This window comes from Neomonachus schauinslandi, chromosome 4 (genome assembly GCF_002201575.2).
Source record: "Neomonachus schauinslandi chromosome 4, ASM220157v2, whole genome shotgun sequence".
Lineage (NCBI taxonomy): Eukaryota > Metazoa > Chordata > Mammalia > Carnivora > Phocidae > Neomonachus > Neomonachus schauinslandi.
Window position 1 is genome coordinate 105,980,204 of NC_058406.1, and position 12,128 is coordinate 105,992,331.

General features: G+C 39.1%; 1 protein-coding gene across 1 annotated transcript in view; it reads left to right on the forward strand.

The window, feature by feature from the left end:
* Positions 1-12,128, forward strand: part of SPIDR (scaffold protein involved in DNA repair) — a 488,464-nt gene that overhangs the window by 408,098 nt on the left and 68,238 nt on the right. Inside the window, exon 7 of the mRNA XM_021688483.2 lies at positions 6,039-6,179. Within this exon, the coding sequence (XP_021544158.2) occupies positions 6,039-6,179 (141 nt within the window). The remainder of the gene's footprint in view (positions 1-6,038; positions 6,180-12,128) is intronic.

Consider the following 12,128-nt stretch of genomic DNA (forward strand, 5'->3'; position numbering starts at 1 on the left):
CGGGGCTCGATGCGGGGCTCGATGCGGGGCTCGATGCGGGGCTCGATCCCAGGACCCTGGGACCATGACCTGAGCCGAAGGCAGACGCTTAACAACTGAGCCACCCAGGCGCCCCTATAAGAACACTCTTAAAGGAAGCCTGAGGCTTCCTCCTTAGGAAATGAAGCCTGATTCCCCAAGGTTCTGCCTCAGCCTCCCTAATTAGACATGGAGCAGAGAGACAGGTCAGGTGATGGGGTAATTAGGGGGCCTTTGAGGGAAAACATTAAAGTACTTCCCTCCGAGAGGTTATGATACGAAATGGTCTGTGGACCAAAAAAGACATTATAAATTCAACACAAAAATGTATACTTTCATCCTTGCTTTCACATGCAATACTGTTTTAAATAAGACAATATTATGAAAGAGTAATCTTTCATTCTTTCCCACTTGGGGTTCAGATTAAAGTCATACAGTATCGAACAGTTAATAAAATTGTTTTCAAGTGATTTAATTGAAGAGTATTTCCTTTTCATTATATTACACTAGCAGCCTTTAAAATGATGCATAAATCCCTTACATTCTGACCTTAATATTCTAATATGATTCTTGTCAAACATTAAAAGTATCTTTTGGGGGTACCCGGGTGGCTTAGGCAGTTAAGTGTCCGACTCTTGATTTCAGCTCAGGTCATGATCTCATTGTTGTGAGATCAAGCCCTGCGTTGGACTCGGTGCTGGGCTGGAGCCTCCTTAAGATTCTCTCTCTCCCTCTTCCTCTGCCCCCCGCCCCTGTCTCTCTATAAATAAATAAATAATAAATAATAAATGTATCTTTTGAAAGTTACAGAGTGAATAAAGTTCTTCTAGATAAGTAGCCTCATTATGGACTAGTTACAGTTTATGTATATCTTAAATAGTTTGACTTAGCAGTGGGAAAAATCATTGCCTCTCTATAAGGATTAGATTTAGATATTCTGGGTTTTATGGCATGCAGTTTGCCGTAAGTATATTCCTTGTTGCCTTCTTGGTGTTTGCCTTGCAGACTAGAATGCTAGTTGCTCTGGGATGCTCTCTCCAGTTCCACTCTGCAGAATTAATCAGTCTTCTTCTACATTCATGTAACTTGTTACTGTAATGTGATATTATGGCACAAAAATACCAAATTAAGTGCTTTGCATTTAAGACCTGATTCTGCTCCCTCCTTACTATCTTCAGTAGTTTTTTTAAACATTCTGAGTCTCACTTTCCTCATCTATCAATATTGCCTAGTTTCCTCAGTTGAAGGATTAAATAGATAATATGAGAATGCTGTAATTAGCCATAATACATTATATTAGTGTTAGGTGTTAATGTTGCTCAATGTTTTATTTGATTCTCAATTATATTTTTATTTGACCACTTCCCTCCTTACATATCCTACAAAGTATAAGCCCAGTAAGCTTCAAATGAATGCATTAGTGACTGAATACAAGAAGGAATATTTCTGTGAACACTGTGCAATTAGGTAATATGTGAGTTTGCTGTGTGTGTTCACAACAGAGCCTCATTCATTCTCTCAAACATGGAAGAAGTATTTGAGAGCCTGTTATAGCTCAGAAAGAGAACATGAGAGCAGTTTCAACCCTCATGTTTTTAGGGTGGTTAGTAGTTTGTATGTGGTTCCTTATAATGAGAAGATTTCATGAAAAGAATAAGATTTTAAGTTTTGTTTCATGAAACATCAGTAATGTATTTTTCCTTTTTTTAAATATCCAAATATATTCATAATTTCATACTCTGAGAGCTATCTCTAAAAGTAAGTGGTTTTCAGTATTGAAGATGTGCAAGAAAACATGTGCTTAGATGATATCACAGTTTGCCTTTGAAAGTTCGTGTATAATGACAAGGGGAAATGCCTCTTTGCAAACCATAATATTTTTCTAATGGATTTTTAAGCATTTGATTCTTTCCCATTGTTTGCCAATTTTTAGCACAGTGAGTTGGAACCAGAGGTACCAATAACTTTTCCTGTCTTTTCTCCATAATTATCCTATGTTTATCCAGTGGAACCTTCTTCAAGTTGTCTCCTATACCCTTTTTTATTTATTATTTTTTTAAAGATTTGTTTATTTTGGAGAGAGAGAGCAGGGGAGGAGCAGAAGGAGAGAGCAAGAGAGAGTCTCAAGCAGACGCCACGCTAAGCACAAAGCCAGATGTGGGGCTCAATCCCAGGACCGTGAGACCATGACCTGAGCCAAAATCAAGAGTTGGAGCCCAACTGACTGAGTCACCCAGGCACCCCACCCTTTTTTTCTTTAAACAACTTTTTGAAGGTATAATTTACATGCAGTACAGTTTACATACGTACAATAAAATGCACCCATTTAAGCAGTGGGTGAAGACATAGATTATTTCCATAACCCGAAAAAGTTTCCTATGCCCTCTGCTGTCAGTCCCTCCTGGCCCCAATTGCAGGCAACTACAGATCTGCTTGCTATTACTGTGGATTTACTTTGCCTTTTATATACTTTTCATAGTTTTTTTTTTTTTCCACTCAGCACAATGTTTTCAAGATTCATCGTGTATCAGTAGTTCTTTTCACTGCCAAGTAGTATTCCACTGTAAAGATATATCACAATTTATTTATCCATTCAGCTATTACTGAACATTTGTCTTGTTTCCAGTTTGGGGCTATTTTTTTTTTTTAAGATTTTATTTATTTATTTGACAGAGAGAGAGCACAAGGAGGGGGAGCGGCAGGCAGAGGCAGAGGGAGAAGCAGACTTCGTGCTGAGCAGGGAGCCCAATATGGGACTCGATCCCAGAACCCTGGGATCATGACCTGAGTCAAAGGCAGATGCTTAACCGACTGAGCCACCCAGGCGCCCCTATAGTTTTAATACTTATTATCAAGTAATGTATCCAGTAATTTTGGAACTTTGAATTCTTTTTTCCATTTCCAGTTTTTCAGCTCCCCCTTCATTAATTGATATTATTGGTGGTGGTGTTATTTTATCCTACTGTGTTTGTTTTGATTTGTTTATATTGATGCTGAGTAGTCCTTGTATCTTAAACCTTTTTCCCAGAATATTCTCCTTCTTCCTAAAATGCATAATTTAGAAATTATTTTAGTAATTATCTTCATATCTAGTAAATACTTCAGGCTCTGTAGGTGGAAAACGTGTGCAGTGTTTCTTTATCTAAAAATGCCTTTATTTTACCATCATTCATGAAAGACAGTTTTGCTGGTACACAGTTTTGAAATGTCTTCCAGAATTCTGAAAATATTTCACTGTTGTCTGGCTTCATTCATTGCTTTTGAGGAGGCTGATGTAAATCAAATTTTTATTCCTTTGCAGATGGTCTTTTCACCCTTTTTGCTTTTAGAATCTTCTCATTGTGTTTGATGTTCTCTAGTTTTATTATAGTATGTGTCCTAGGATGGATTTCCTATTAGTTGTCCTGTTTGGTATTTATTTCTCTTCCTGTATCTTTGGATTCATTTCTTTCATCAGTTGGGGAGAAAATTTGCAGTTCTTAAATGTACAAATTATTGCTTCTCCTTCCTCCATTTTGTTCTTCTGAAATTCCTATTAGACAAATATTAAGATTTTCTCATTCTATCCTCTGTACTTCTCTTTTCTCTCATGTTTTTTTATCTCAGCTCTCAACATGCATTCTAGGTAATTTACTCAGATTTATAACCCAGTTGACATATACACACTCTTCAGGTACATGTAACTGTTTGTTTACACCTATTTAATAACTTCTTTATTTCAATAAATGTAGTGTTTCCTTTTTGAAAGTCTGTTTCATTCTTCAAATCTGCCAGGTCATGTTGTACAGCTCTTTGTTTTGTATTTATATCTTTGTGATTTTACCTTTTTAAAATAGTTATTCAGTATTTCATATCTTTTAATTCTAATATGTCAAGTCCTCGGGAGGTCTATTGTTTTGTTTTATTTTTTACTCTTCCCACACATAGTGATTTGTTTCCTTATACTAGTGGGTTTTTTTAAAGATTTTATTTATTTATTTGAGAGAGAGAGAATGAGAGACAGAGAGCATGAGAGGGAGGAGGGTCAGAGGGAGAAGCAGAATCCCTACAGGGAGCCCGATGTGGGACTCGATCCCAGGACTCCAGGATCATGACCTGAGCTGAAGGCAGTTGCTTAACCAACTGAGCCACCCAGGCACCCCTGTACTAGAGATTTTTATTCAGGCACATGTTTATTTGATTTTACTCCATGACAACTAATGATAAAATTAAAGGTGATTTCTTTCAGACAAGATTTACCTTTGCCTCTGTTGTGAATCGGCGGGACCCTGTGGACCTGGGAGAATTAATTGGGAAATCTAGCTTCTAAGCATTATTTAAAGTTCATTGTTTCATGGACATCTAGGTCACTCAGTTGGTTAAGCGTCTGCCTTCGGCTCAGGTCATGATTCCAGGGTCTTGGGATGGAGCCCTGTATCAGGCTCCTTGCTCAGCAGGGCGCCTGCTTCTCCCTCTGCCTACCACTCCTCCTGCTGTGCTCTCTCTCTCTCTGACAAATAAATAAATAAAATCTTTTTTATTTATTTATTTTTTATTTTTTTAAGAGGTTTAGCTAATTTCTTTTTTTTTTTAAGATTTTATTTATTTATTTTTCAGAGACAGAGAGAGAGAGAGAGAAGTAGAGGGAGAAGCAGGCTCCCAAGGAGCAGGGAGCCCGATGCGGGACTCCATCCCAGGACCCTGGGATCATGATCTGAGCCGAAGGCAGACGCTTAACCATCTGAGCCACCCAGGCGCCCAAATAAAATCTTTTTTTTTTTTTTTAAGATTTTTTTATTTATTTGTTTAAGACAGAGAATGAGAGAGAGCACATGAGAGGGGTTAGGGTCAGAGGGAGAAGCAGACTCCCTGCCAAGCAGGGAGCCCGATGCGGGACTCGATCCAGGGACTCCAGGATCATGACCTGAGCCAAAGGCAGTCGCTTAACCAACTGAGCCACCCAGGCGCCCTAAAATCTTTTTTAAAACAAAGTTCATTGCTTCAGATTTAGCATTCTTTTGTTCATCATTTGTCATCTGTTCTTTCCTAACATGCACTTTACTATACACCCTCATCTTTAAAATAGTTTTGTTCTGGGGCACCTGGGTGGCTCAGTCATTAAGCATCTGCCTTCGGCTCAGGTCATGATCTCAGGGTCCTGGGATCAAGCCCTGCATCGGGCTCCCTGCTCAGCAGGATGCCTGCTTCTCCCTCTCGCACTCCCCTGCTTGTGCTCCCTCTCTTGCTGTGTCTCTCTCTGTCAAATAAATAAATAAAATCTTTAAAAAATAAAATAATATAGTTTTGTTCCTCACAGTCTATTTGGCGGTGTTATTTACTGCCTAATTTTTTTTAGGCTTCAGTAAATGTTTTCTGAGAATGTGTCATTTCATAATAAATAAGACTTGATTTACCTGAATTACGAAGTGAGAGGATTGGAAATTCAATCATAAATAGGTTTTTATAAGTACTACCCTTTGAACTTAAAAGTTTGGGGGAATCCCATCATGTCACTGGATATCCATCATGTCTGTGTTGCTGCCAGCAGGGATGCTGGTTTTTTATCCTGTGGGATATGCATGTCTGTAAATATGTACCTTCTCAGAGAAAGCCCCTTAAGTTGTTCTTATCATAGTGTTACACTGAAGCTTTTCTCAGTATTGAGCATCCATACGAAATAGAAATGTTTCCTGTTATAACAGACAGGATAAAAATGGGGAGAGAAGATAATCTCTTTTTGGGCAGTGGTAATATATTTTATTTGAAAGGATGATCTTCTTTGTGTGCTTTTAAACCACATTTGGCTTAGGGTTTAGTTCTATGCCAAAAGAGAATTCTGTTTCCTTCTGTATTTTGTGGATAGTGATCCAAACACCTGTAAGTACAAATCTAAAGTGCATATTTGAATTCAACTTCCTTTACCTTGATTTACCCATTCAGGAAGATGATTACAATGGATTTCTAACAAAGGAGAAGGAAATCCTGACCTCTGTAGTGAATCAAAAACTGTCTCCTAAAAAAATGTGAATACTTTTTTGTAGAGTCTGCCTTCTCGTGCAAGATGCCTATGGGATGTTCAGTGAAGTGCACTCTGAGGGCACCATCTTGAAGGACCAGCAGTTGGAAGGAAAGTCCTGCAGCCTGATGGGAATGAAGGTTCTACAGAAGGCTACCAGAGGAAGGTGAGGACACCCTGTAATAGCATCTAGTTTGCTACAATGGCTGGTTCTTTTATTAGTGTTTTATCTTTTTTTTTTTTTTAAGATTTACTTATTTATTTGAGAGAAAGAGAGCACAAGCGGGGGGCGGGGCAAAGAGAGAGAGGGAGACTCTCCAGCAGATTCCCTGCTGAGCATGGAGCCAGAACTGGGGCTCGATCTCACAACCCTGAGATCATGACCTGAGCCAAAATCAAGAGTCAGATGCTTAACCAACTGAGGCACCCAAGCACCCCTTATCTCTTATTTTTAAAGACAATAAACTAGGATCCTAGAGTTTGCCTGTAAAACTAGGCCAGAGCTGAGTCAAGCCCATAAAGTACTTATAGGGGAAAAATTATAATTGGCAACAAAAACAATAATGCAGGTTTAGTGATTCTTAATTTTATTAAAAATTAAGAAGATAAAAAATGTTCTGTATGTGTATTTTAATTCTAAGATTTTTTTCTACATGTTTTCCTAGTTAAAAAATAAGATAGCTTTGCATGAGTCAGTTTATGTAAATGAAAATATAACTTACTGTAAAGGCGTTTTATAAGCTTTAAACAAAATTCCTAAGTTGTCACATCTTTTTGCTTTCCATAGTAAGAAAGTTTTGTTCTCTATCAAGTTTCAAGGTACCCTACCTTAAAATGTGGTTTTGGATAGGCAAGGTAGAATGGTATGTAGATCTGGTCCAAACTATGGCTATTACATCTCCAATAATCATCCTAAATCTATAAATTAGGGAAAAGAAGAAACATTTTTAATCAAACTATTCAGTCATATAGAGAATTAGTGTAAACAGTGTATTTGCAATTTTCTCTATCTTATTGTAATCTCTCTTTACTTGAATAGTGTATTATTTTAACTCTCTTGATGTCAATTTTTTACCTAATTATAGTAACATCTGAGCTTATACCAGTATCTGAGAGAGAAAAAAACCCATTATGAATATATGATGTTCTGATTTTGAAGCAGTTATTGATAGCATCGTCCAGTGCATAATGAACATTCTAGCCATGGTCATTCTAAATTGTGAGCATTTATTGAGTGTTGTCCTGACTGACCTATGTAGGCAGTCAGCATTCCCAGAGACCATAACTCCATGTCTCATCTGGCTTTCATATGGTACTGTGCAGGTGAGTGATGGCTCTGCCCAAGAGCTTGTTTTCCTGAAAAACATGTATTTCATGGAAAGAGTCCCTATAAATCCTGGGTAGATAGACACAAGAACATTGATCCATGCAGATTTGTCTTATAACAAATGCTTCCTTTTGTTTATAAAAAGGTGGCTGTATTATAATGCAATTGCCTTATAGATTGGGGGTAGGGGGAGGTTTACCCAGATATTTAGAAAGCGTATCTAAATGTATGAAAAGCTTAAGTTTCACGTGAAACTTATCTTTATTAAGGCTGAACCTCATTTTAGTCCTAAGTTTTAGAATAACAAGCATCTGGGGGCACCTGATTGGCTAAGTGGATTAAGCATCTGCCTTCAGCTCAGGTCATGATCCCTGGGGTCCTGGGATCAAGGCCCGCATCGGGCTCCCTGCTCAGCGGGGAGCCTGCTTCTCCCTCTCCCTCTGCCACTCCCCCTGCTTGTGATCTCTCTCCCTCTCTCTCTCTCTGTCAAATAAATAAATAAAATCTTTAAAAAACAATAAAAAATAAAAATAAATTAAAAAAAAAGAATTACAAGAATCTGAAAAGACTATAGTACAGTTTTAAATGGTATCGCTGCCCCAGCATATTGACCTGACAGCATTAACTCTATCAGGGCCATGTGGGAGGTAATCTTCCTCGACATGAACTCTACACATAAGCCTCCCACCTGAGCACACCAGGATACAAGTGGGCTCCCCATCATGGGAAATCCTCCCTATGCAGCAGAGTTGCTCCAGCTGCCAGCTTCCCTGGTGTAGGCCAGACAGAGGCTGCTCTGGGAGGCTTACTTCTTGCTGGAGACTGTAGCACGTAACTTCTTGTGGCAGTTCTACTGGTAAATGACAGAGCCACTGCAATCCCGAGTCTTTGGCTCTGTAAAGTTCATGTTCTTTTACCACTATGCTTTACGGTCATATGTGTTCCTAAGACTTAATCTACTTTTTTGTGGGTTACAAGGGGAGCCCTACTACTATCTACAACATTCCCATAGGAAATGTTTTTTCCACAGGAGATGCACTGAGTATTGCAAATAATTCATTTACAGACTTTTTGGAACCCGTACCATTTTTAGGTTTGTGACTAAATATTTGATTTTTTTTTTTTTAGGTTGGGATTAATTTCTTTACTTATATATTTTATTTTATTTTATTTTATTTTATTTTATTTTATTTTGGCACACAGCTGTCCAAATAAATGTTTAGATTGTCTTTTTGTTCTTTTGGAAACTATATTTCTTCAAAACAAATTATTAAATCATTTAGGAATGCTGGATGTTATAATTGCCTATTAGTGATATCATCCATTGTCAGTCATCCATCCATGGCCCAGTAAACACAAATTGTCTCTTTTATTTTCCCCCAAATTATTGTGTTTCATGGCAACTCCCATAAACTCTAACAAAATATACTTCTCATAACCTTAACAAAATACATTTATTTCCCAAAATTCAAGCTAAAATGATTAATTATAATTGTATACTTCCAATATCTAATACAGAAAATAACTTTTTTGCCATTTGGAAAATAGTTGTGTGTTTAGGCTAAGTCATGAAGTCTTTTAGATCTTGGCTACCAGATTTCATCTGATCCATGCTTCTAGTGATGGAAAATCACTACTCCCCACAAGGGCTATGAAGTGGACCGATGACCTCAAAGCTGTCGAGTCAGACAGACGTGCTGTTGGACCAGTGTGTGGGGATTGCTGCTCTGTCCACCTGCCTCATTTGGGAAGGCTTGCATAAAAACAACAATCCTATCTTTTGTATTTCTCTGATATATTTTTGGAGCTGCATGTCCATACTGACTGCTTAAAGCAAAAAGACAGAAAAATAGCCTAGATTTAAAGGAAAAAAACTACAATTTTCAGAAAAACACTGCTGACACATGCTCATTAAACAGAATGTGGAGCTCTGTCTGTGCTTTCTTCCTCTCTAGAGCACTCCCAGCTATTTGTCCAGTGACTCTCTCCTCCTAAGGCACATCCCCTGACCTTTGTCTTCCCATGTGGCCTGTGCAGCAGTTTAGCGGGTCAAATGAGCGGAAAAGTCACATGACCTTGAGCTCATAATTCTGTGTATGAACTTTATCTTTTTATTGTTGATTATTATACATTTTTATTTTTATATGATAGGGCTATACTGAGGGGGAAAAGAATTCCAAAAATATGTGTTAACCCTATAGAAATGGAAAATATAGCTACCCAAATTTTTTGTGGGGGAGGGGAAATTCTTTCAGTTCAAAATCCTACTCGTATTTATGTCCCAACTTGTTAAAACCCACTGATCTCTGTCTAAAATCACAAATTTGTAAGTGCTATTTGATTTAGATCTGTTGACTGGCCCTTTAAGAGAAGATTTATTGAAGAGTATTTAGTCAGTACTCACCATGTACAGAAAGCTCTACCTGAGTACCCAGAATGACAAGGAAGCAGTTGACATGTTCTTTGACCTTGAATTGCATCCCTTTGAACAGAAAACTAAACAGGCACAAATATTGGAGCAGTTAATGTTTTAAGTGACTAGATCCTAACTGGCTATAATCTCAGATTTCATAAAAGAAGTTAGTGAGAACAAATGCTTTAAACATCCTGACCTGTCAGAAAGAAAAGTTCTCTTCAGATTGGTAAGATGTTATCTGTGAAAACATACACGTAGGATCAGGAGAGATGTATGCAAAAGAGGAAATGAAAAGATAATTCACTCGTTTATTCTATAAGGATTTAGTGCCTCTTTGTGCTATGCCCCTGGCTAATGGCTGTGGCACTGAGCTGTGTACTAGATTTTTGGGATTTATCCTAAACCAGAATATACTGGGGTATAAAGTCAACTAGATAAAGCCTTAGGTCCTTTTTTTAGGGATTCCGCATCAATCCAAGAGAAAATTAGGGCCTCTGTGAGATCTTGAGAGAAGAAAAGAAGACGTAATAAAAATAAAAATGGAGTTAAGATTATCCTGATGTTGTACCTATAATGGATTTAAGATACAGGGAGAGATTGGGGCAGGGCTACAGATTTGGAAACTTCTGTAGCAATTGAGAGAAGAAGAACAAAGAACCAGTTAGAAACTAATCTTAATTTCTGATACCTGCAGGCAGCTCCACCAGGAGTGTAAAAATAGACCTTTCCCTCCAAGAGCTCATGGACCAGCAGGAGAGCCAGGGGTAACCCAAGCAGACACTGACTGGCAAGTGCCTAATACAGAGAGCTGTGGCTGATAGCCGCCACCTTTGAGGGGGGTTCGGAGGGCAGGTCAAGATTTAGGAACCCTGAAGAGAACAGGTAAGGCCTGGGGCTAAGGACTAGAAGGAGAAAGGGAGGGAAGACTGTCTCCATTATCTCCTTTGGGAGCCAGACTGAAGATAAGGAGAGCACTGCTGTCTGGTCAGCTTTCATGATAGAGTGAGGGGTGGGCACTTTGTGTGTGGGGTGGTGCATTTCAGAGAGTGATCCAATTAATAGTTACTGTTTAAATGTCAACTTTTGTTTTCAAGGTAACAGATTAAGTACTGATAATTTTTATACTAGAAGCCAAGTTTACTCAATATGCTCAAATACTAACCCCATAGTCAGGATTCAAAAGTCCTTTACAAGCCCCCATGCTAGTCCCCAGCCTGCTGCACTTGTGACCTTTAGTCCCACCACTCAGGCATGTGCCATGCCCTAGACCTAGAACACTTTGCTTTTCTCCTGGGCTTTATTTAAGCCCCACCTTTCCCTCATAGGCCAGTCTTAAGATGCTCCTTCATTAAGACTCCTGGCACCTGTACTCAGCACTTCTTTATCTGTACCCAGCACTTCCTTTATCTCCTGCAGCAGTTACTGCTGGGTCATCTCCTCCCCTCTTCCACCTGGGCATCCAATGGTCATAATGCTACTCATTTCAATGCCCATGCCCAGGACTCTTTGGGATTCCTGCTGACCTGTGTCCCACCACAGAGGTATACTTTAATGTAAATAAGAGTGACATCATAGGCATAAGTTTGAATGTGTCCATTTTTTTAGCAATAATGTACAAACATCAAGACTTTTATGAGGAATCTTGGAATGGCTCTCCCAAGCTGTCCTGCACCATGTGCCTGGCTCTGAGTCACACTAAGACATCAGACCTTGTCTTGGTCATTGTCACATTACTTTGCATGATGTAGACAATCAGTAAAAGTTGACGTTGATTAGAATGCCTGGTGGCGGGCGCCTGGGTGGCTCAGTTGGTTAAGCGACTGCCTTCGGCTCAGGTCATGATCCTGGAGTCCTGGGATCGAGTCCCGCATCAGGCTCCCTGCTCGGCGGGGAGTCTGCTTCTCCCTCTGGCCCTCCCCCTCTCATGTGCTCTCTCTCTCTCTCAAATAAATAAATAAAATCTTTAAAAAAAAAAAAAGAATGCCTGGTGGCCAGTATTTCAAGCTACTCTGCCCATCGTTAGGCTCTGTGAGGGCAGGTGCTGTTTCTTGTTCACCATTATATTTCCTAGCACATGACATGCTCATAATAAATATTTGTGAAATGGACATTAGTTGTTTGCTTGGGTTTATCTTAGAATTTTCCTCCACAAGATTTGGATGTATATTTTTGTATGTAATTAGTGGTAATTATTGGAGCTCAATTTTAGCAGGAAGAATGGAAACCGTTTGGCCCCAAGACTTGCATCCAGTGCAGGTCTATGAACCTGCTCTCTGTGAACCCCTGGACATAGACCTTTGGTTTCCTCGCAAAGTCTAAGAGGACATGCATGGGGTTGTGCTGTGAAAACACTTTATCAAGGAGGGGGAGAG